Below are 26,435 nucleotides of genomic sequence, written 5' to 3' on the forward strand. Positions count from 1 at the left end.
ATTATTATTAAAATAAAAATAAAATAAAATAAAATAAATAATCAAAATAATATAAAATGGAAAATAAGAAACAAAAAGAAACTTAAAGCTAGCGTGACAAAACTCGAAAGGGTCCAGCTGTTAGTTCTTTGTCCTGTTGGTATGATCACACCAACATGTTTTTCTTCGCTCCCATTCTCTTCATCTTATCACTCACTACTCGCTCATTCACCCTTCTGAATTATTGCTACAAGGAACTAACAACAAAACTCCACCCTCTCCATCGGTCCCTTTCATTCTCCTAACAACCATTTTCAACCACCTTTTTCCTTGATTAAACAAAAAGAAAAAAAATCTCAAAAAAGAAATTAAAAATTAAATAAATTGCAAAGTAAAGAAAGTGAAGAACAAAACCACACATAACATAATAATTATGATAGTAACAATAAAAATTAGACACACTATCTTTCCCTGCTACCATGCAAAACTCACCCACCATTTTTTCAGCCCCGCCGCCGCAGCAGCCGCAGCTCCCCCTTCCTCCTCCACCACACGTCGTCGGACAAATCAACGTCCTCCCAGCACCGCCACCGCCAACTATACCACAATTCCCTGGCGCTCCCAGCTCCGTCTTCCAGATCACCGTCCTCCCAGTACCGCCGCCACCGCCGTTCACCGTGGATTCCAGCTCTGCCAACTTCTCCCCACTGGAATTTCTCCTTGCCATCATCGCCATTGTCACCATCCCCGCCTTGATCTATACCTTCATCTTCGCCTTCAGGTGCTCGTCGTCTAGCCGCTCGGAACACGCCGCCGGTGATTTTTCCGGCGACTCATCTGTCCAATCGGAGCTCTCTCCTCAGGACGACATCGAAGCTGCTGCCTTTCCTGGCGGTGTTGTCGCCGATGTGAAGTATCGGAAGGAGTCGACGGAGATTGGCGGCGAGTGTCCGGTGTGCCTGTCCATATTCACCGACGGGGAAGAAGTACGCCAATTGAGCGCTTGCAAGCACGCGTTCCACGCATCTTGTATTGACATGTGGCTCACCAGCCACTCCAATTGCCCGATTTGCCGCGCCACCATCCCCTCCGCCGTCTCCGCCGAAGAAAGCAAGCGTTCCAACTCGAATTCGTCGGCTGAGAATCAGAATAGAGGTGGTGATCTGCGGCGGCAGGGTCATCGTGATGCAAATGCCATGGTTTGAAACTTTTTTGTTCTTGTCTAATTTCTTCCTCTTTTGTTTTTCTCTTCTAATATTGAGTTTTCTTTTTTCTTAGATTCTTTTTTTCTTTTTTAATTATATGTATTATATAGAGTTCCAAATACTAGATTGATAGTGAGAGATGAACGATGGTAGTGAGATTCCTTTTGGAGTTTTTAAATTAACAAAAAAATGGTCCTCTCAGTTGAGTTAAAAGTGGATCCCAAACCCTCCAAACGTGTTTAAAGGAGGAAGTGCAGTTACGAATTCAGAATTTAAGACAGGTAGCTTTAGTTTTTTTGGATTTGTGACTTGCATTGGTGACTTGATGTCTTGAATTGTAATGTAATACTACTCTCTGTGGTATGAACTAGCTAGCTACCTCTCGTGAATGGAAATGAAGTAAGATTCAAAATTAAAGCTCTAACCGGGATTCAAGCTGAATTGTACTAGTATAATGGCGAATCATTACCGTATATCTTCAGTTGCTTGAGCCATTTTTAGGATGTGGCCATGTGGGTTTTGATTTTGCATTTAGATGGTAAAAAATACGGGTACCTAGAGGACAATGGATTTCTTTTTCTTTTCTGTGTTATTTTTTGTTAGATTTAGAATATAGTTATGAAAGCGTTTCCAGTATTTCAAGGATACTAGCATTCCAGTCGCTTTAGCTTTTTGCATTTTTGTATCATGCAGCAATTTGAGGTTGGATCCAGATAAAAAAGAATACGAATTTGAGTTTGAGTTTGACCTGAATGAGTTTGTTTAATATTTCAGTGCAATAAAAAGTTTTTCCCTAATCATAGCCGTTGTTGAAAACAACTTCAAACAACTTCAAACCTTATCATGTCTCTCATTTCAACAAGGCTGGGGAGTCATAGCCACAATAGGAATGGCATCTAACCTCCTTGTGGGAATAAATGGTCAAATTCATTCCTAAAAAGTTATCTGTTTGCAAAATTTGTTTTCGAAAATTTTAGGTTGGTCACATTAGTTCTTCTTTCACTTTCATTATCGATAGCATCAAAATTTGTTGTGACATGTTAAGAGACATCACAACACACACATGATGATTCTAATTGGCTATCAACATGATTAGTTTATAAAATTAGATCAAATCGACTTCAAACGAAAAGATTTCAATGCCTCACGATTCTCTTAATTTGGAATTGATTTGATCTAATTTTATAAACTTATCATATTAACAGCCAATTAAGATTGTCAGATATGTATTGTTAGTAGTGTGGTGTCACTTAATGTATTTCATCAACAAATTTTGATACCATAAGTAACGAAAACAGAAGTGATAGAAAGACTAATATGACTAATTTACAATCTTCGAAGAACGAATTTAATTAAAAAAATGCTTTTAAGAGCCAATTTGTAAAATAAATAATTTTTTAAGAGCAAATTTGACTATTTATCTTTTTGTAGTCGTTAGAGAAGCTAATTTTTTCCATTTTTTATTTTTTTGACAGTCAAGTCACTTTTTTTCGTATAATGTTAATGAAGGTAAAGTTGTAAATTTATCTATTTTAAATTTAAAGGGATTTTGTAAACAAAAAAAATTTAAGGGTTTAGATAGCCAGTGTTGGGACACAGACGAGCAGTGAAAAAAATGTACATGATGCTGCAATTTGTATTACTTGTTCGATTAGGGGATTTTGTGTTATGGATAATTAAAAACAGGTATTTTGGAGGAATGCTAGGGAGCAGCAATTTTTGTGATTTGTAGCCATCAAATAGCCATTAATGATGATTTTAATGGTGTGAGATTGGTATGAAATTTCATCCAATGGCTCACTTTTCTTTGCTAGTTATATGCTGGTCAGAATTTAACAAAGTTGCTAGCTTCCTAGACTTTTCCATTTCAAAATTCAAATTTATTTTGTTATACTTATACCAGTGCTACATGGAATACTATGTTCACTATTTTCCTTTTATTTAATTATCTTACAATGTATTGTATGGTTTTTGTTGTTGAGATTTATGAGAAATATTCTTACATGGCTTCGGTTTTGATGCACATGGTGTCTGTGTATTTGGATGCACTGATGCACACACTTAATAAATTTATTTTAAATGATTGTTATATATGGATTTTAAACTATTGTTATATAGCGAATAAAATTTTTTTAAAGACGTTAAGTAACTGTGACACCAATTTTAAAAAGGTAATCCATTACTACTAACGTTTGGAATGTTGATGTTCTATTTCACAGCAATCAAGTAGTTCACATGAGGGTCTCCTTTCGTAATTTTGATCCTTGGGTTCTCTCAGCTGTGTATGGGAGCCCAAATCGCATTATAAGAAGATCTTTGTGGAGTAGTATTATCTCTTTGGCCGAAAACAATACTCATCCTTGGTGCTTGCTTGGAGATTTTAATTCCATTCTTCACAACCATGAGCGTCGAGGAGGGTCAACAAGAGTCTTAGCTGGCGCATGTTCTGAGTTTCAACACTGTGTCTCCTCTTGTGGTTTAATTGACTTGGGTTATGATGGCTGGCCTTTTACCCGGAAACGGGGAAATCTAGTGGAAAGATTAGATCGTGGACTCAGCAATCTTGACTGGCAAATTCGATTTCCGGAGGCTAGAATCATCCACCTCCCGCCCCTCAAATCAGATCACAACCCCATTTGTCTTCAACTCGAGACCACTTCTTTTCCAAATAGAGGCAGAAGACCTTTTCGGTTTCAAGCTGCTTGGTTAACCTATCCAGACTTCAAAAATGTTGTAAATAGTTCATGGAGCATAGAAAGTTCATGGAACAATGGTATCTCATCCTTTAGAGACTCTCTCAAAAAATGGAATACCAATGTCTTCGGAAATATTTTAAAGAAGAAAAGAAAGATAATCAGGAGGCTTCAAGGCATTACCAACACCTTGGATCAAGGGAATAATAATTTCTTAGAAGAGCTCAGAGGTCAACTTTGGAAGGAGTACTAGGATATCTTAACCTAAGAAGAAATTTTTTGGTACCAAAAATCAAGGAGTGAATGGCTTGAATTCAGGGATCGTAACACTAAGTACTTCCATGGTTCAACTATGATCAGAAGAAGGAAGAACAAAATAAACTTGCTCCACGATGCCACGGGTAATCCTATTTCTGATCCCAATATTTTGGAAAGTATAGCTCTTAACTTTTTTGCTGATCTTTATAAAGATAATACCATCGACTCTCCTTTTGTGCTGCGAGGTGACTTCCCCACCCTCTGTGATGAGGATATCTCGATCATTGGTAAGAATATCTCGTATGAAGAAATCAAACATGTTGTTTTTGGTATGGGAGGTTTCAAAGCACCTGGCAGAGACGGTTTTCAAGCTATTTTCTACCAAAGCCAGTGGGAGAAAGTAGGAAATGATTTATGCCTTCTTATTAGTGATATTTTCCAGAACCCGGAGAAAGTAAAGGAGATTAATGAAATTCTTATTACCCTCATTCCCAAAGTGGAGCCAGTAACCAGTTTTAAACAACTGCATCCCATTAGTCTCTGCAACATGTCATATAAAGCTATTACGAAGGTCTTAGCCAATCGTCTGAGAGGTCTTATGGGAAAGCTGGTAATGCCCACCTAATGCAGTTTTGTGCCGGGGCGTCATAGCTCTGACAATATCATCATTACCCAGGAAGTCATTCACTCTATGAGAAATAAGAAGGGCAAAAAAGGTTGGATGGCCATTAAAATCGACTTAAAAAAGGCCTACGATAGGCTTAAATGGAGTTTTATCAAGGATACCTTAGTTGATGTGGGGCTGCCTCCTCATATTATAAATCTCATTATGTCCTGTATCTCTACAGCTAAGATGAGAGTGCTTTGGAATGGTGAAGAGCTGCAAGAGTTCACACCGTCTCGGGGAATCAGACAAGGGGACCCGATTTCATCATATATTTTCGTTTTATGCATTGAAAGACTCTCTTAGCTTATCAAGGTGGTAGTAGATCACGGCTATTGGAAGTCTATCCGGTTAAATAAGGATGGACCTCCTATTTCTCATCTATGCTTTGCTGACGATTTGATCCTCTTTGCGAAGGCAAACATAGATCAAGTGGCTATCATCAATAAATGTCTCGAAGCCTTTTGTATTATCTCTGGGTAGAAAGTCAGCCTTGAGAAGACACGAGTTTTTTTCTCCAAGAATGTGGGAAATAATGTAAGAATTGAGCTCAGTGAAGCTCTCCAGTTTACTAGAATGGACAATCTCGGAAAATACTTGGGAGTCCCTCTGCTTCACTCCAAAGTGACCAAACATACTTTTGACGACATTATCAATAAGCTAAATTTGAGACTCAACTCGTGGAAAGCTTCTTCTCTCTCTTTGGCAGGAAGATCTACTTTGGTGAAATCTGTTCTTTCTTCTATTCCTTTATATACAATGCAAACTGTCTTACTTCCTTCTTCTACTTGTAACGCTATTGATCGTAAATGCAGGAGTTTTCTTTGGGGAGACACCAACCAAACTAAGAAAATCCACTTCTTGAGTTGGGATAAAGTGGGGAGCTTGAAGAAGTCAGGAGGCCTTGAAATTCGTCATGCTAGTAAGATGAACCAGGCTCTCATGATGAAAAATGGGTGGGGTCTCATAGGAAAAAAGGATGCCTTATGGACTAAAGTGCTGAGGGCCAAGTATAAAGCAGGCAATGATGTTATTTCTACGATCGAACGCAGAAGAAATAGCTCAAACCTCTGGAAAGGAATCTGCAACTCATGGTCAGAAATTCAGAAGCACCATATCTGGAGGATTGGAGATGGATCCAAGATTCGGTTTTGGAATCATCATTGGATCCCCAATTTGGGAGCTCTCGAGCCTCAGGCTCTGCAGGTAAATGTAACTATCAACCATGACAGCAGTTTGATGGACTTTTTATCTGTTTCAGAGTTTTGGGATGTTGATAAGCTCAGGGAGTGTCTGCCTGATGAAGTAGTGCAAAGAATCATTGCCATGTCTCCTCCTTCGCCATGGAAACAGACAGACCATGTAGCCCGGAATCTCTCCACAGATGGGACCTTTCAATTAAAGCAAGCATACCAAGCTCTTATAGAGAGCACAGCCCAACCGGATAGAATATTCAGTTACATTTGGCATTGGCGTGGTCCGGAGCGTATTCGATACTTCTTGTGGTTGTGTGCTCATAATGCCATTCTTACTAACACTGAGAGAAAGTGGCGTCACCTCACTAACTCTGCCTCCTGCCCGAGATGTGTGGTTGAGGATGAGACTATCACCCATGTACTTAGAGATTGTGCCTTTGCAAAAGGTGTTTGGTCCTCCTTTCTCCCTATGGACTGGCGTAATAACTTCTTTAATCTAAATGCACAAGAGTGGATGATGTTTATTCTTTCCCAGAATAGCAATTGGCAGACCATCTTTGGTATAGCTACTTCATCTCTTTGATTTTACCGAAATAAGGTGGTTTTTGAGGGTGTTCGAATTCCGCCGAGTGCCATGATAGAGCAAATCAAAGCAAGAGTTGAGGAGCTAAACCATTTCACTAAATTTAACTTCCATCAGTATACTCTGAGCCTTCCTCCTAGTCGGTATATCAGTTGGAAGCACCCACAGGAGAACACCATTAAGATTAATGTTGACGGCTCATTTTTGAGCAACTCTAATAATGCCACCTGCGGAGGTATTTTTCGAAATCATTTAGGAGGCTTCTTGAAAGCTTTTTCATGTAACCTTGGTAGTTGACTATTATGCATGCTGAGCTCTGGGGCATTAGCTATGGTCTTCAATTAGCAGTTGCAAATAGATACGCAAATATCATTGTGGAATCTGATTCCTTGGCAGCTCTAAAGCTCATCAATAATGGGTGTCTTGATAGTCATCCGTGTGCACCTCTGGTAGAAGATATTAAAATTCTTTCCCGTTGCATCCCCACCGTTGCCTGGAGTTACACTCCTCGAGAAGGAAATATTGTTGCTGATCATCTCGCCAAAAAGGGACAGAATCTTCCCCTCGGCTTACATATTTTTGCTGCTGCCCCATCAGATATAAGTCACTTGTTAGTTTTTGATTGTTCTGGCTCTCTGGTTTTGAGAGGCTTTAGTTAACTTTTCTTTTCTTGTTTTTAACCTTTCGGCTCCTATTTCACCAAAAAAAAAATAGAGGTTTGATATGCTGTTGTAATCTCTTTCATTTGTTGCTTGTTCCTCTGGACCCTAATGAAGTGATTTATATCCCATGCTTATATTTATTACTTAGTGTTTAATTCCATGTCATTAATATTTTGGTATTTATATAAAGAATTTGTCATATGGCAGGACATGTAAATTCCTTCTGATTGTAGGCCTCTTTTTTATGGCCAAAATTGGAACCTTGGTTATGAAAATATTGCATTTTAAATAATACATACATGAATTATGTTGTCTTTTGATTTTTTATTTTCATTTATTTACTTTGGTAGAGACAACTAATAGAAACAAACGAGGCAATTGAACGTCAGTGCAAATTATTCAAGAAAAAACAATCTGGTATTATCATATTACCTCTTCTCTATTTAGTCCATTGTTTTTTAAAGTTGGAGGGGAAGACTCGACCGCTTAAGTGGATCAAATTTAGGGTTGTTTTTTCGTCTTACCATTTTTCATTCTCCTTCTTTCTTATGCGTACTAGTTATATGAATATATGATGGCTATGTGTCAATCAAGGCATTTAGTAATTTGTATTTATTGACATCTAATGGCTTTGATTGTGTATTCACTTTCCAGATATATAAATAATAACTAATATTATGCTACTTTTGACAGCACAATTATTTGTATAAATAATAACTAATAATGTATTAATTAACATTTCAATTATTTGTATATACCTGTGTAGTTATGATTGATTAATGGGCTTTGTAATGTAGAGTAAATAACGGTCTCTATTCTCATATCTCCTCTAATTTTATTATGTAAGAATAAAGGTTAGATAATGCCAGTGTAATTATTATGTTTATTAATATGCAAAATACAAATTGCATAGTTGATTGTCTTTGCATAAGATGTTGTAAAATCCAGTTAATTAACGAATAATTAACTTATAAATTAAAATATATTTTAAAAAAAAAGAAATGTGATTTTTATAGTTTAATATGAAAGAGAAAATTAAAACGAGAATTTTAACACCAATTTTAAAGAAATCGGCCCAAGATTAGACCGAACGAGTCGAACCAGGCCAATCGAACTCGTATTGGGCCCTTGGTCCAACCCAATATCCAACTAAATAAAGGGCACAGCCCTTCCCAGTTCCCTCCCCATTTTAAACACACACACGCTGAAACACAGTAAGGAAAATGGGGAAATCTTGAAACCCTTCTCCAAATTCACTTAAATCTTCAATTGATCATAATTTTTTATCTGGAGCTCCGATCACCGCACTGTTTGCAGCCACACGATCACATCGTCGAGCTCTATAAAGTCCACAACTTTGTTTCTGAGGTAAGCCAGATTTTCACCTCTGTTCTTCCAATCCTTGTTTTCGAAAATCTTGAGTGAAAATGTTGAAATTGTGAGCTCTTTTGTGTTATAGGATCCAATTGACTTGAAGGGAAGGCCTAGTCTTGCCTCTTTAATCCTTGGGTAAGGTAAGATTCTTAACGCTAAGCTAAACACTTGAAATTTTATGATTGAGTGATTTAGTTATTGTGTTTGGGTGTGATATTGTGGTTTAGGTAGTGTATATGTGTGTGTTGGAGTTTGATTGAAGTTTTGGAAAGCTTGAAAAGGGGCTTTTTGTGCTGAAAAATCTGGTTGAAGGGTGTTGGAGCTTTGAGAGCTTGTGAAATAGTGATATTAGAAGTGTTCTGGGTTGAGCGGGGAATCGACCAAGGTATAGTTTTAGTTTTCTATATCTAAAATGTAATGTGGTGTGAAAACTTAGGCTAGAGACCCTAAGATAGGATTTGAACTATTGATGTTGTTGATTGGTTGAGATGAATTGTGTTGTTATGTATGTGATTAGTGGATTTTTGGATGTTTTGATGGTATGATGTATGAGAGATATATATGTTTTCATATATGCTTAATGATTGGTTGAGATTGAATTGTGGGTGAAACTATGTTGATGGTAAGGATGATATTGATTGTATGTATTGATGGTTGATGAAATTGAATATTTGTTTTGAATTGAGATTTGGTTAAAAGTGGAAGAATTGGTGGGTTGAAGATTGAATGAGAAGTTGGAAAGTGCTTGATGTCGAATGGCTGAGTTTTGGTTGGTTTTAAATGAATTTGGAGGTGTATGTTTTGGAAAATTGGAAGTTTGTGAACTTTGGTAAAAATGAATTTTTGATGAATTTCAACGGATCATATCTTCAGCTATTGTTTTTGAAATTTAATGCTTTTTATATCAAATGAAAGATAATTTGACAAGATTTAAAATGGTTTAAATTTGGCAGAAATCTGAATTCTGTGGAAAGAGATATGATCGTTGAAAGTTGGTGTCTGAAATTTGAATTTTGTAAATGTTGCAGAATTTGTAATTTCTGGTATCTGTGCACACGCACAGCCTTGTGCGCACGCACATATGGCTACGAATGGGAGCGCCAGCACGCTCTGTGCGCCAGCCTTGTGTGCGCACACACGTTGGAAAGTGTATTCTGTTGAGGGCGTTTGCACGCCTTGTGCAAGCGAACAGAATTGAAAAATTTTACTCTTGTACATACGCACACCTCTATGCATACACACACATTTTGAAATTCTTCTGGGCGTGCACACGCACACCCCTGTGCATACGCACACTGCCCTGTTTTCTTAAAAAACCTTGTTTTTTAAATGCCAGCAAGCTTGTAATCTTCCGAGACCCTGTTTCAAGCTTCTAAACCCCCTATTTTCATCCTTTAAGTCCTAAATCAATATAGAATGCCTAGTAATTAAGAAGAAGCTAGGGAAGGGGGGGTAACTTATGGATGAAGAAAATGGAAATATTGAGGTACTATGACCAATGATGATTGTATGAGTTTTTGAGGAGGATGGTGGGAGTGTTGTGTATGATATCAGTCGAATGGCTGTATGTGATAATGGATTTTGGGCTGGTAATGAATTATGATTTTAAGCCGGATGGCTGAGATGAATGTTGATTTATGGTTGAGAATGAATGCATATATGTTGATTTATTGATATTGTGATTGTTGCACTCCACCTATCTGAGATACGAGTTTTTCTGGATGAAAGCAGTGGCTAGCCACCACGTGCTCCAGATTGAGACTCGATACTCTGCTGACCCTATGCCTGTGGCCGGACACTATGAAAGTTCCAGATGAGCTCACTTCCGTGAATAAACACCAGTGAGGGTGTTGTATGTAAATTATGATTATGTTGTGAATAACTCGATTTGGGGATGCGCGACAGAGGTACAATCTAATGGTTAGCTACTAGGACTTGTCGGGTGATGAGCGGATAATTTATACCCTTTTGGCATTGTTTTTACATAGTTTTTAGTATGTTTTAATTACTTTTTATTATATTTTTATTAGTTTTTATGCAAAAATCACATTTTTGGACTTTACTATGAGTTTGTGTGTTTTTCTGTAATTTCAGGTATTCTCTGGCTGAAATTAAGGGACCTGAGCAAAAGTCTGATTCAGAGGCTGAGAAAGGACTGCAGATGCTGTTGGATTCTGACCATCCTGCACTCGAAGTGGATTTTCTGGAGCTACAGAAGCCCAATTGGCGCGCTCTTAATTGCGTTAGAAAGTAGACATCTGGGGCTTTCTGATATCTAAAATTGTTGTCGGTAAGGAATTTCACAAAATATTTATGTTACAAGTATAGCTCCAAACCAACAAACAACTCTCGCATCAAATTAAAATATTAAGTTTTGTCACAAGTACAAACCCCAAATAAGAAATAACCGAAGTATTTTAGACTCCGGGTCGTCTCACGAGAAATTGCAATGAAGTGTATGATTATTGGCTATGAGGGGACAAGGGGGTTTTGATTTATGAGAGGGCAAGAAAAGTAAATTGGGCAAGAAAAGTAAATCAAGTAAACAACTAAAGAAAGCAAGTAATAAAGAGAGACATTCATGGCAAGAATTAAGATCATAGGCCTTCTATCCTAGTCATGCATGATTAATTCATCTTATTTAGTTAACTCACACATCGGGAGAATGTCAAACAAGACTAATTAATCATGTCACAAATATAAACAAGAATTTATCTCATTATGTCAACTCCAACAAATAGGGAGAAAGTCTAACGAGACTAGCTAATCTCAATCCAAAAGTCCTAACCAAATTACTAATGAAATTAGCAAAAGATTAGCGTCAATGGAAACAATATTCCATAAGTCCTAATCAACTCACTAATTAAATTAGCAAAAGATTAGCGTCAATGGAAACAATAACAAATTAAATCAACAATAAAGGAACATGAATCATAAATTGCATTAAAGGAAAATGGAGGAGAAAAAGTGCATCAAGAACAAAGTAAGCAATTACAAGAATGAAATACAAAATTAGAGAGAGAAAGAGTAGAGGGATAAGGAATTATAAAAGAAAAGTAAATCAAAGCATGAATTAAACCTAGATCTAAGATGAAAATGTTCTAATCCTAACCTAATTCTAGAGAGAAGAGGGAGCTTCTCTCTCTAGAAATCTAACTAAAGGCTCATATTGGCTAAAACTAATTGCTCCCCCTTTGCTTGGACTTCAATTCTGCATGAAATACACTCAAAAACAAGTTGGATTTGGGCTTGGGCAGCTCAGAAATCGCCCCTAGCGTTTTGCCATTAAGTGGGCCTAGTACGAGTGTTGGCGCGTGCGCGCCATGTGCGCGTGCGCGTTGATTGGCAAATCCCCATCCACGCGGAAGCGGCATGTACGCGTGCGCGTCCTTGTGAGAGACCACTTTTTTTTTTTGCGCGTGCGCGTCCATTGGTTCCTTCCAAATCTTTGTTTCTTCATGCATTCTCCTCTTTGCATGCTTTTCTCCTCATTTCTTCCATCCGATAATTGCCTAATGAACCTGAAATTACTCAATAAACACATCAAGGCATCGAATGGAATTAAGGTGGGTTAAAATCACCAATTTAAGGCCTAAAAAGCATGTTTTTACAATTAAGCATAATTTAAGGGAGAATTACAAAACCATGCTATTTCAATGAATAAATGTGGGAAAAAGTGGATAAATCCCCCAAAATAAGCACAAAATAAACCACGAAATTGGGGTTTATCACTTTCCCAGCAATGTATAATAGTCCATAGTTTGCCCGAGATTTGATGGCCCAAACTGGTGTTTAAACGCTAGCCAGAGACCCTTTCCAGGTGTAAAATGCCAGAACTGGCACCAGAACTGGAGTTAAACGCCCAAACTGGCTTCCAAGCTAGCGTTTAACTCTAGAAATGGCCTATGCACGTGTAAAGCTCAATGCTCAGCCCAAGCACACACCAAGTGGGCCCCGAAAGTAGATTTCTGCACTATCTACACTTAGTTACTTATTTTCTGTAATCCCTAGTAACTAGTTTAGTATAAATAGCAATTTTTACTATTGTATTCGAGGAGTTTTTGCCATATGTTACATTTGGGAGGCTGGCCATTCGGCCATGCCTAGACCTTTTTCTCTTTTGTATTTTCCAACGGTGGATTTTCTACACCTCAGAGATTAAGGTGCAGAGCTCTACTGTTCTTCATGAATTAATGCAAGTACTATTGTTTCTCTTTCAATTCACGCCTACTTCTCCAAGATATACTCTCGTACATAATTCAGTTAAGTCAGAATAAAGGGGTGACCCGTGACAATCACCCACTATCTTCGTTACTCGCTTAGCCAAGATTCGCGTGCCTGACAACCACAAGCGGTCTACATGATGTTCAACGTAGTCATTGGACGACAGTCGGAGTATATTCTCTTGGGTCTTTAATCCACGGACCGAGTCCGTGAGGTTAGAACCTTCGTGGTATAGGCTAGAACCAATTGGCAGCATTCCTGAGACCGGAAAGTCTAAACCTTGTCTGTGGTATTCTGAGTAGGATCTGGGAAGGGATGACTGTGACGAGCTTCAAACTCGCGAATGTTGGGCGTAGTGACAGTGTACAAAAGGATGGAGAGATCCTATTCCGACGCTAGTGAGAACCGACAGATGATTAGCCATGCGATAGCTATACCTGGTATTTTTCATCCGAGATGAGAAATCTGACAGTTGATTAGCCGTGCAGAAACCGTACCTGGTGATGGTATTTTTATGGAAAAACAAATTTCTAAACACACAAATCTAACCGGCAAGTGTACCGGGTCGCATCAAGTAGTAAAACTCACTTAGAGTGAGGTCGATCCCACAGGGATTGATGGATCAAGCAACTTTAGTGGGTGATTAGTTTAGTCAAGCTAACATTTAAGTGAAATTGGGTGAGACTTGAAGCAACAGAATGTAAATGACAAGGAATTATAAATTGCAGAAAGTAAATGTGCAGAAACTTAAAGTGCAAGAAAGGTAAATTGACAGAATCTTAAATAGCAAGAAATGTAAATTGCATTAAATGTAAAAGGGAGTGGGTGCTGGAAATTAAAGAAAGCAATAGATCAAGCAACTGGAAGTTTAACTTGCAGGAAAGTGTAAATGTGCAGGAAATTAAACCAAGCTAAATGTGAACGGAAATGTGAAATTGTAGAATGCAGGAAAGGAAATTGCAGTAAAGTAAAAGTAGCAGAAAAATTAAATGGCTTGAAAGTAAATTGAGTTGGGTGCTGAGAATTAAAATTCAACAGGAAAGTGTAAATAGCAATCAAATAGAGAAGTGAAAGATGCAAAATCATGCAACAGATCTAAACAGAAAAGGGAAATTGCTTGAAAAATTCAAAACAGCAAGACTGATGCTTAATTTGCAGCAATTTAAAGAATGTTGAAGATCTCAGGAGTGAAAGAGACTAGAAAACAAGTCTAGATCTCAAATCCTTCCTTGATCCAACAATAACAATTGCAAATTGAAAATGGAAAAGTAAATTGCAGAAGAAGAACAAGAGAAGTTGCAGATAGAGAATGAAAATAGAATTCCTTCCAATCTCAATCCAAGATTTAAAACAGAAATGAAAACTAAGAGAGAGAGAGCTCTCAAATGGAGCCAGCTCCTATACTCTCTAATGGGACTGACCTCCCCTACTTCTAATGGAGCTCTCCTTTTGAAAATGAGAGTGATGCCTTTATATAGGCTTTTTACAAAATAAAATTAAATTGAAATAAAAAACAAATTAAATAAAAATCCTAATTCTAGCTTGTTCTTGTGCCTTTGAGTGATGATGTGGGCTTTGCTTGCTTTGGATTTGAAGAGAGATGGGTTTGGTTGGCCTTGATTCAATTTGGTGAAGAATTGAATTTAATTAGAATTTTGGTTGAATTTTGGCCCATGGTCCACCTCCCAGGGGATGGCTCAGTTGGAAAACCAAACTGAGCGCCCAATGTTGCCTTCCTTGCTTAATTTGGTGTGCGTCCTAGCCTTGGTCATGTTGCATTACACTAGATCTCAGTTGGAATTTTGAACTGAGCTCTATGTCTTGCCTTGGGTGTGTCAAGCGTGCATCCTAGCTCATGGCCGTGTCAACTTGTGCGCATCACAGCATCCTTGGCGTGCCAAAAGTATGGGGAATGGGGGAAGAGTAGTGCTCAGTTGGGAAAACCAACTGAGCTCCCCATTTGTAGCGCCTTGCTTTGGACTTCATGTTTCCAAGTTCGAACCTTGGTGGAAGCACTTTTGTGAGCCTTTTTCTTGCATTTTCATGAGTGGGAGCCCGATAAAGCTCAGTTGAGAAAGTGAACTGAGCGCTATTTTGCTTTCCTTGTTTTCCTTGTGTCTCCCCCTTCAAGCCTTGGTGGAAGCATTGGCTGATTTTTTTGCTTCTTTTTGGCCCTTAAAGATGCATTTCACTCGTGCCTCAATTTCGTGCCAAATATAGACTATGATATATTGTTGGAAAGCTCTGAATGTCATCTTTCCAACGCAACTGGAAGCACATCAATCGGACATTTGTAGCTCAAGTTATATCCCTTTGAAGGAGGCATGGTCATGCTGTGAACGCCCAGATTTTAACTTAGCGAAATTTCTTGCCTCCAAGCACATTTTTCTTGCCTCCAGATTTTAGTGAACTGAGCTTTGTATGCTGATTGTTCACGCTTCCTTGATTTGGTCATGGGCCACGCTTTTAAAAGCGTGGCCTAAGGCTCCAAAGTGTGCTCCAATTCAAGGTTTTCATGATTTTCAAAAGATTTCACAAAATATCCTAGATGAAAACTTCAATCAAATAAAATCCAATGCAATTGAGCAACAATTAATCATACTAGCTTTCCAATACTTGTATGCACATGCTAAAATCTTCTTTAATGCCTTGTTTGTTTATGATCATGATGCTTTATTGATTTTGAACTCACAAAACTCAAGTTGGTAGTCATAATGCCACAGCAACATGTTACAAATCAAGATTCAAGCTATGCTTTATTCATACACACATGTAAACAGAGAAGATGAAGACAATCATGCAATTTAAATGCTGGAAACAAATGAGAAGAAAAGGAACTCTACAACCTTGTAGTTCATCTTCATTATTGTTGTCTGATGAGTTTGGAAAACTCTAAATTAATATTTGTGATGACTAAACATTATTAAAATTAATTAATTACAAAATTATTAATCTGATTTTCATTCAATATATATTGATTAAATAATTTTGTTACAGGTTTTAATATTGGGCCGAAAACAAATTTCTGGTGCAAGCCCAATTACTTTCAGCCTTTGGTTTTGATAATATATGATGAATATGGCTGATTTAATTCTTTATGTTACTTGGGCCCAAATGATTTTGATTGCTCTAAGCCCAAGTGTGTTACATGCTTTCCCATTTGCTCATTGCTTGATCCAAATTTCATCAGGAAAGCAAATGTTATTATTGGGCCAGAAATTTAATGATTATTACAACCAAGCCCAATTCCATTTAAGATGAGAGTTTCTCATGCTTTGTCCGAATCCATGAAGCAAAGAAAAACAAAGCCTCAAATGCTTCCAATGGATTCCATTACACTTCCTGAAAGGATTTCAAAGTTAATTTTAACATTGGGAACATAAGCAAGTGAGAGAAGATTGATTTGACTAAAGGCATCATTGCTATACGCCACTCTAAGGGAAGCAAAAGCAAGCTATTTTCAATTAATTAGTTTAACCACTTTGAATTGCTTTTCTTCAGATTCTCTTTTCTCTCTCATTCTTTCTTCTTCTTCAGTCATTGTCCAGGAAACAATGGAAGCTAAGTTCAACTATCAAAAGAAGGAAGGAGCTGCATGCATCAAGACCATCAAGCTAATGATGGCAAGAAAACATACTAAAATAAAAATGAGCTGTGACTAAGATTGTCAACAAACATGGATAGATTTGGTGAGGTAATCTTGGGTTCTTTATGCTCAAAAAAGGAAGAAGAAGATCTCGGCCAGCAAGAGGAGATTCTTGGAGGAGATGGCTTGTCTTTGATTCTGCTCAACCACCACAGGGAGTAGCTAGAGTGGCGAAGTGATGGTAGAGGCAGAGATTGAAGCAGATGAAGTCATCATCATCATGAAGTATCAAGGGCCAGAAATCCATCTTGGAGAGCAAGCCAAGGATGCAGAGCTCGGATTGATGAAGAGTGATGACCAAGGAAGGACTAGAGGTAATTGCATGTTGGTTATTGCATGGTTATCTCTTCTCTCTCTGTGTGGCCGAACCAGTTTCTTGAAGGAAGAAGAAGTTGGCTTGGGTTTTTGGCTTCAAGTGTGGAGGCTTCTCTCTTCTATAAAAAGGGAGAACAGCCACTGGTTGGAGCAAGGAGTTAGAAGTAAGCAGTGAGAGTGCAAGGCACAGGATTCTCAGAGCTACCTAAGCTTACAGTTTTTCTTCTCCTTCAATGTATTCTGTTTAGTATTTTTCTGTTTAATTTTGTCATGTCTTGAGTCTCATGGAAAAAGGTAAACAGTGAGGTTTGTATGAAAAAACCATAGAGCGAAAAAAGGCAGAGAGTGCAAAATTAAAAGAAAAAGCCATAGATGTCTTAGAGTTCCTTTGTTCATCTATGTTGTGTTTCATGATTCTGTGGGAATCCCCTTGTAAGTTGGGTTAGCACTTTACAGTTTGTAATCTGGAAGATTATAGTGAAATTCCATCATTGTTGTGATGGAGACTGGATGTAGGCTGCACTGCACTTAGCAGCTGAACCAGGATATATCTGGGTGTAATCTTCTTTCTCTCCTACTCTATTTCTGTTTTCTACTGCACAGGAGCAAAAACTAAAAATGTCTCGTGCCACGTGACGAGACAAAATGAAAAAGTCTCGTGGCTAGGGACGGGCTAAAAACAGAAAAGTCTCCTCTAAGACCAGCAAGTGTTAGCAAGCAAAAAAGGGGCTAAGATTCAACCCTCTCTTCTCTTAGCCACTGAAACCATCAATGGGTATCAGAGCTTGGTCTCAAAGAGATCAAGCTTTGCAGCTTGGAGTAAAGATCCTCATGGCAGAAAACAGTGGCGTAAATGTGGTGTCCTATAATCTGTCTGAAGGTCAATCAAGCAACAGACGTCCTCTTTTCAATGGGAAAAATTATACCTATTGGAAGGAGAGGATGAAGATATTTGTACAAGCAGTGGATTACAGACTTTGGAAGATTATCCTGGAAGGGCCTCAATTTCCAACTACCATAAGTGCAGAAGGAGTAGTCACTCTTAAACTAGAAGCAAGATGGACTGAGGAAGATAGGAAGAAGATAGAATTAAATGCCAAGGCAGTAAATCTGCTAAACTGTGCTATCAGCTTTGAGGAGTACCGACGGGTATCAAGATGCACAACGGCAAAGGAAATCTGGGACAAATTGCAAATCACTCATGAAGGAACCACCATTGTAAAGAAGACTCGGACAGACATGTTGAATAGAGAGTATGAAATGTTTGCAATGAAGAAAGGAGAGTCCATTGATGAACTGTTCGAACGGTTCAACTCCATCATTGTTGGCTTAGATGCTCTGGGAACTGAAGAGTGTTGAGATGTCTCACAAAAGAGTGGGAAACAAAAGCTTTAATTATTTCTGAGAGCAGTGGCTTAGATTCCATGACAGTTGATGATTTGAGAGGAAATCTTCTTGCTTTTGAAAACACCTATTTGAAAAAAGATTCAAAAAAGAAAGGAATTACTTTTTCTTCTGTGAGTAACCCTCTGGATGATGGATCCAGTGATAACTCTTCTAAAAATGAGTTTGTGTTGTTTGCAAAAAAATTCAGGAAAATGGTGAAGCTCAAAGGCAAAGGTAGCAGCTCAAGGAAGATAAAGAAATACCTTAGCAAAGTAACCTGTTACAATTGTAAGGAAATGAGACATTTTAGATCTGATTGTCCCAAGTTAAAGAAGGAGGAGAAGCCAAAAAGAGTAAAGAAGAAGGGACTGATGGCCTCATGGGAAGACTAGGAGAATGACTCAGATAATGATAATGAAGAAACTGAGACCAAGTCACAACCATGTCTCATGGCAGATCACATAGATCAGGTAGTCTTTCATAACCCTAACACTGAAGATCTTCATCTTATGATAGACCACCTTTCTAAAAAAATAAGATGTTTTCTACTGGAAAATCAAGAGCTTGAACAACAAATCACCATTCTTAAAGCTGAAAATAGTTTTCTTAAAGAGAAAGTAAGAGAGGCCGAAACTGCTTGTGACCTTGTTGAGGAAAATAAGCAGTTAAGAGCCCAAATTAAGAGCTGTGAAAGTAATCATTCCGTTCTTGCATATGTAGATTGTTTTAAGCAAAATGAAGAGTTGCTTAAAGAGGTTAAAAGGCTTAAGGAAGACTTAGCCAAATTCACCCAAAGTTCTGAAAATTTGAATCAAATCTTGGCTAGTCAAAAACCTCTTTATGACAAGGCTGTGTTGGGGTTTTATAAATCTGAAAAATCTCATTTTGAAAACATTGCCTCATCTTCAAATGATACAAGGTATCAAGACCCCACCTACTTTAACAAAACAGCAACTCCAAGATTTTGTAAGCTATGCAAACAAAATGGACACTTTCCTATTCAATGTTTCTTTAGTGAAAGAATGATTGGTGATAAAGTTTGTAAAGTTGTTTTTGATTACAATGGCTTAGGACATAGGAGATGGTTTAACGTCAAAGGATCCAAGAAAATTTGGATACCTAAGGTCACTTAAGCTTGTTTTGTAGGTGTGCCAAGCATCCAAACGGAAAGAAAATATGTGGTATATGGACAGCAGATGCTCTAGGCATATGACCGGAAAGACAACCTTCTTCATAAAGCTTGATGAATATGATGGAGGACTTGTCACTTTTGGTGATGATGCAAAAGGAAAAATAGTGGCTGTTGGAAAAGTTGGTAAAAATTTCTCTTCTTGTATAAATGATGTTCTCCTTGTACATGGTTTGAAACATAATTTGCTTAGTGTTAGTCAATTGTGTGATTTAGGTTTTGAAGTTGTTTTTAAGAAGTTTGTTTGTTTGGTTGTTTGTGAGAAAACTGGGGACATTTTATTTGAAGCCAAAAGGTGTAACAATGTGTATGGATTAACTCTTGAGGATTTAAAGGAACAAAATGTAACATGCTTTACATCTCTTGAATCTGAAAAATGGCTTTGGCATAGAAAGTTGGGTCATGCTAGCATGTACCAAATTTCTAAGCTAGTCAAAAAGAATTTGGTTAGAGGAATTCCAAATATTAAGTTTGACAAGGATCTTACTTGTGATGCTTATCAATTGGGCAAACAAGTAAAATCATCTTTTAAATCAAAAGAAGGAATCTCAACCAAAAGGCCATTAGAGATGTTACATATTGATCTTTTTGGTCCTACTAGAACTCAAAGTTTAGGAGGTAAATACTATGGTCTTGTGGTGGTAGATGATTACTCTAGATTTGGTTGGGTACTTTTTCTCGCTCAAAAGAATGATGCTTTTCATGCCTTTTCACTCTTTGCAAGAAAATTCAAAACGAAAAGGATTTGAAAATTGCCCATTTGAGAAGTGATCATGGAAGAGAATTTGAAAATCAAGATTTTGAAAAATTCTGTGATGACTTAGGAATTTCTCATAATTTTCATGCCCTAGAACCCCCCAACAAAATGGGGTGGTTGAAAGAAGGAATAGAAGCCTTCAAGAGATGACTTCGCTCTCTTGTCACAAATAGAGCCCAACAATGTCAAACAAGCTCTTGAGGACCCATCATGGGTTAAAGCAATGCAAGAGGAGCTTGCTCAATTTGACAAGAATGAGGTTTGGACATTAGTACCTCATCCGGATGTTAAGAAGGTAACGGGTACTAAGTGGGTATTTAAAAATAAACTTGGTGAGGATGGACAAGTTGTTCGTAACAAGGCTAGATTAGTGGCCCAAGGTTATGATCAAGAAGAGGGTATAGATTTTGGTGAGTCTTTTGCTCTGGTAGCTAGAATGGAAGCAATTAGATTGCTTCTTGCCTATGCTACCCATAAGGGTTTTAAAATGTTTCAAATGGATGTTAAGTGTGCTTTCCTTAATGGCTTTATTGATAGAGAAGTGTATGTGGCACAATCCCCCGGTTTTGAACAAAAAGAGTTTCCAAATCATGTTTTCAAATTAACTAAGGCTCTTTATGGTCTTAGACAAGCTCCAAGAACTTGGTATGAAAGGCTTAGTGCCTTCTTGTTGGAAAATCAATTTCAAAGGGGTACCACCGACACTACTTTATTTATTAAAGCATCTAATGATGACATACTCCTTGTTCAAGTTTATGTTGATGATATTGTATTTGGATCGGCCAACATTTCCTTGTGTGAAGAGTTTGGAAAACTCATGACTAGTGAGTTTGAAATGAGTTTAATGGGAGAGCTTACTTTCTTTCTTGGCCTCCAAATTAAACAAACTCCTAGTGGTACTTTTATTTACCAAGGAAAGTATGCAAAAGAACTTATTAAAAAGTTTGGCCTAGAAAATTCCAATAAGCCACAGTGGCTTTATCCACAGCTGAAGCAGAATACATTTCCGCATCTGCATGTTGCACTCAATTAATTTAGTTAAAAACACAATTGTTGTCAAATCATATATTTTCCTTCCAACTAATCCCTTGATTCAAGGAAAACTCCCTTTTTATCACTTTTTGAAACTCCCATTTGGTTAATAACCGCACCATTATGGTCATTAACTTCCCCATCATCTCTTTCCAATCCTCATTTATTGCACCACTAAAATCCTTCCACCCTCACTCTCTTTCGGCACTCACCCCTTCATATTCAACCTCCTCATTTATCCTACCATGAAAAAGAAAAATGCACTTAGGAGAAGTAGCCGAACCCCTATTCCAAAAAATCCACCTTTTTCATCACCTCCAACCCATACACATTACCATCTCCATTCTACCTCCTCTTCTACTCATTCCCCTCCTTCCAAAAGGACTGAAACCATGCGCCGTAAGGTCGTTGCTAAGAAAACGTCAGGGAGAGGCAAATCTGGAAAGGCCAAGGAACCTAGTGTTGAAGAGGATGAAGACGAGTCACATACCTCGCCCCCTCAATCATCACCGAAAAGATCCACTCAACATGCAAGAAGCTCTCAAAAGAGGCAGAAAAGCTTTGTGTTGCATGATACTAAGGAACCTGCGAATTTGGAGTCACTCGAATTCAAGAACAAGTTTCACAAACCTGATTCCCATTTTGATCCCTCTAGGTTCTACTCGTGTGCGTTCTATGAATTTCACAAAGAGGTCTTGCTGAAACGACATCTCTGCCCCTCTTACTTGGTGAATCTTGAAAATCTGGCCACCAAAAGAATCAAATTTTCTTCTCTGTTTGATGCTCTGAAATGGACCCTTCTGGTTCACATTCAGAAACTGGTTTACCCGGGGCTGGTCCGGGAATTCTATGCAAACATGCGTTTAATTGATGGCTCAATCCATTCTTACGTCAAGCGTGTTTACATAACTCTCAATCCTCAAACCATAGGTGCTGCTCTTGGGTATGAAGATGAAGGACCAAAAGTTTACATGATTGATAAATGGGATGATCAAGTAGGAGTCACACAACAAGCTGTCTTGCAACACATCTGTGCAAACCTTTCTGGACTAGATGGATTAATCCCAACTCACAAAGCACTCGGCCCGGAGAACTCTCTATTGCACCATATCATCACTCATATCCTCACTCCTCAAAGTGGTTCTCACCATAGAGTAACAGTTTCTGATTTCATTATCCTATTTGCTCTTATTACTTCTACCCCAATCTCATTTGCTTATATTATGATACGTCATATGTGGGAAGCAGAAAAGAGTACTAAAAAGGCTAATCTTACATATGGCATGTTCCTCACATGTATATTTGAGTACTTTAAGGTTGATTTGTCTAATGAATCTGTTGAGAACAAGGTTTCCATGATTAAAAGAGGAGGAGTTTCGGGCAAGAAAGGCAAGCAGTCTGTTCCCTCTGAACCATCTCTCACCGATCTGGAGAGCCGTCCTGAATCCTCAGATGTCATTCAATCAATTCGGGAAGTTCTCAAAGAGTTTCGCAACATGGCCAAGTTAATGCGTAAATCTCACAAGGCTGCCCGGAAATTGGAATATGAACAGGAAAGGGCTTGGAAGAAATGTCACGAAAGAGTTGGTTTCATGATTAAAACCTTTGATGATGACATGGGGACAGGGGATTATGAAGATGATTCCTGTTCAGAGTTCAATCTTTCTGATGATTAATGACTGTTTCTTTACTTTTACTTGATATTGGCTCCATTAGGCTCAATCTGTTTTTTGTAGGAGCATGACTTGATACTCACTGCTCTATGATACTTTGATACACTCTTGTTACTTTATTATGGATATTTTGTTGTGTTGTTCATATTTTGTGCAGGTGCCCCTTGATGACAAAAGGGGGAGGAAAATTAGTTTCCAAAATTGAAATTGAAACTAATAAAACAGGGGAGGATTTGCTGAAAAGGATTTGCTGAAACAGGGGATGAAATTTTCAAATTGAAAATTCATGATCTCCCTTGTTTAAAGAATGCATGTTGTTATTGCATTTGTTTCACTATGGTTACTGCTGCTTGAAAGGCATTTGGCATTTGGTTTATGATGATGTTTGACAATATTTATATTGATCATATGAATGCCTGGTTGTTGATTTATCTTGATGAACATGTTTTATTGAAACTGGAATGTTCCTATTCATCTTGGTAAACATGTTGGTTTGAAAATTTATTTTTGGCAGTTCCTTTAAACTGTGATATCTAACAGCTGCCATGTTTTGATGTGATCATATGTGATTCAAAAATATTTTCCTTACTTGAATAATATGGCTCTGATATCTTGACTGGAAAATATATGAAATTTTTGAACTACATTGTTTTGGAATCAATTGATGTATGAAAAGTTTGAGCAGTAAATCAGTTTCTGATATCAAATGAGTTTTGATTATCAATTTAAAACTGCTCATAAATCAACCATTTAACATCATATAATATGCTAAATAACATTGTTCTTGAAGCTTGATTAAAATGTTACAGGTTAGTGCTTCCCTTGGTAAAATAAGCATACATCAAGGGGGAGCTATGTGACATTTAGAAAGGAGGAGAAATTCAAATTTAAAGGGAGTACTTTTTACTCAATCTTTTAAATTTCTTTCCATTTCAATTTTAATAATGTTTGTCATCAAGAGGGAGATTGATGAGTTTGGAAAACTCTAAATTAATATTTGTGATAATTAAATATTATTAAAATTAATTAATTACAAAATTATTAATCTGATTTTCATTCAATATATATTGATTAAATAATTTAGTTACAGGTTTTAATATTGGGCCGAAAACAAATTTCTGGTGCAAGCCCAATTACTTTCAGCCTTTGGTTTTGATAATATATGATGAATATGGCTGATTTGATTCTTTATGTTACTTGGGCCTAAATGATTTTGATTGCTCTAAGCCCAAGTGTGTTACATGCTTTCCCATTTGCTCATTGCTTGATCCAAATTTCATCAGGAAAGCAAATGTTATTATTGGGCCAGAAATTTAATGATTATTGCAACCAAGCCCAATTCCATTTAAGATGAGAGTTCCTCATGCTTTGTCCGAATCTATGAAGCAAAGAAAAACAAAGCCTCAAATGCTTCCAACGGATTCCATTACACTTCCTGAAAGGATTTCAAAGTTAATTTTAACATTGAGAACATAAGCAAGTGAGAGAAGATTGATTTGACTAAAGGCATCATTGCTACACGCCACTCTAAGGGAAGCAAAAGCAAGCTATTTTCAATTAATTAGTTTAACCACTTCAAATTGCTTTCCTTCAGATTCTCTTTTCTCTCTCATTCTTTCTTCTTCTTCGATCATTGTCCAGGAAACAATGGAAGCTAAGTTCAACTATCAAAAGAAGGAAGGAGCTGCATGCATCAAGACCATCAAGCTAATGATGGCAAGAAAACATACTAAAATAAAAATGAGCTGTGGCTAAGATTGTCACCAAACATGGATAGATTTGGTGAGGTAAACTTGGGTTCTTTATGCTCAAAAAAGGAAGAAGAAGATCTCGGCCAGCAAGAGGAGATTCTTGGAGGAGATGGCTTGTCTTTGATTCTGCTCAACCACCACAGGGAGTAGCTAGAGTGGCGAAGTGATGGTAGAGGCAGAGATTGAAGCAGATGAAGTCATCATCATCATGAAGCATCAAGGGCCAGAAATCCATCTTAGAGAGCAAGCCAAGGATGGAGAGCTCGGATTGATGAAGAGTGATGACCAAGGAAGGACTAGAGGTAATTGCATGTTGGTTATTGCATGGTTATCTCTTCTCTCTCTGTGTGGCCAAACCGGTTTCTTGAAGGAAGAAGAAGTTGGCTTGGGTTTTTGGCTTCAAGTGTAGAGGCTTCTCTCTTCTATAAAAAGGGAGAACAGCCACTGGTTGGAGCAAGGAGTTAGAAGTAAGCAGTGAGAATGCAAGGCACAGGATTCTCAGAGCTACCTAAGCTTACAGATTTTCTTCTCCTTCAATGTATTCTGTTTAGTATATTTCTGTTTAATTTTGTCATGTCTTGAGTCTCATGGAAAAAGGCAAACAGTGAGCTTTGTATGAAAAATCCATAGAGCGGAAGAAGGCAGAGAGTGCAAAATTAAAAGAAAAAGCCATAGATGTCTTAGAGTTCCTTTGTTCATCTATGTTGTGTTTCATGATTCTGTGGGAATCCTCTTGTAAGTTGGGTTAGCACTTTACAGTTTGTAATCTGGAAGATTATAGTGAAATTCCATCATTGTTGTGATGGAGACTGGATGTAGGCTGCACTGCACTTAGCAGCTGAACCAGGATATATCTGGGTGTAATCTTCTTTCTCTCCTACTCCATTTCTGTTTTCTACTGCACAGGAGCAAAAACTAAAAATGTCTCGTGCCAAGTGACGAGACAAAATGAAAAAGTCTCGTGGATAGGGACGAGCTAAAAACAGAAAAGTCTCCTCTAAGACCAGCAAGTGTTAGCAAGCAAAAAAGGGGCTAAGATTCAACCCCCCCTTCTCTTAGCCACTGAAACCATCATTGTCCTTTTTCCTCTATTCTTCCTCTTTTCCTTGCCAAACTCAGAATGCTTGCTTATCCTCAAGCAACAATTAGAACAATGGCTATGGGGCTAAGATGGATCATGAGTGTCTTATACACTGAAATGTTAGTAGTACATGTGTTCTAAGGAAGCAAAATTAAAGATAATAATCAAGGCACAAGAGACAGAGACATTTTGATTGCATATATAAGAAGGTGTGCACGATACATGGCATAAAAGATAAGTGGCACACCAAACTTAGTGTGACACTTTCACTTGGAATTAATGCAAGTATTGGTAAGGATTGGAAGAAAATTTTTGTTGCATAGCAACACCAAACTTAGAATGCAATCATATGTCCATTTTATTTGAAATAAGACTAAATGAAACTGTTGTATGTTAAATACAATCACCAAGCCAAGAATCTTGTCATGAATAAAGATCTCTTGGTGATGTGTTAACAAACACAGTTAAAAAAAAGCATTAAAAAAAACACGTAAATGAATAAAGATGAAACTAAAATGTTAAACCAAAAGAGAAAAATAAAATTGCAGAGGCATTATGATTATGCAAACAAGTAGTATTGCTTGAATAAATTGCATAGAAAAATAAGTGGCACACCAAACTTAGAATCTTGGTGTGTCACTTTCATTTTTAATTTGATGCAATCATCCAAAAAGATTGAAAACAATTTGTTGCGAGGCAACACCAAACTTAGAATGTAACCATATGCCAATTTATTGAATTTAAACAAAGCAAAGAAAAAGAAAACA

The 26,435-nt window shown here is 37.6% G+C and overlaps 2 protein-coding genes across 2 annotated transcripts; both read left to right on the forward strand.

Annotated features, from left to right (window-relative positions):
• LOC107639369 (RING-H2 finger protein ATL33-like) lies at positions 66-1,747 on the forward strand. The gene has a single exon (XM_016342841.2). The coding sequence runs from the start codon at positions 459-461 to the stop codon at positions 1,182-1,184; it is 726 nt and encodes a 241-aa protein (XP_016198327.1). The 5' UTR covers positions 66-458; the 3' UTR covers positions 1,185-1,747.
• LOC107636557 lies at positions 3,420-4,130 on the forward strand. Its single transcript, XM_016340057.1, has one exon. It carries the CDS (start codon positions 3,420-3,422, stop codon positions 4,128-4,130), a length of 711 nt encoding a protein of 236 aa, XP_016195543.1.

The sequence above is a fragment of the Arachis ipaensis genome, chromosome B04 (genome assembly GCF_000816755.2).
Source record: "Arachis ipaensis cultivar K30076 chromosome B04, Araip1.1, whole genome shotgun sequence".
NCBI lineage: Eukaryota > Viridiplantae > Streptophyta > Magnoliopsida > Fabales > Fabaceae > Arachis > Arachis ipaensis.

Excerpts from the sequence above, each read along its gene's own strand:
- LOC107636557 (XM_016340057.1), top strand. The coding sequence starts at position 3,420 with ATGAGGGTCTCCTTTCGTAATTTTGATCCTTGGGTTCTCTCAGCTGTG.
- LOC107639369 (XM_016342841.2), top strand. The coding sequence starts at position 459 with ATGCAAAACTCACCCACCATTTTTTCAGCCCCGCCGCCGCAGCAGCCG.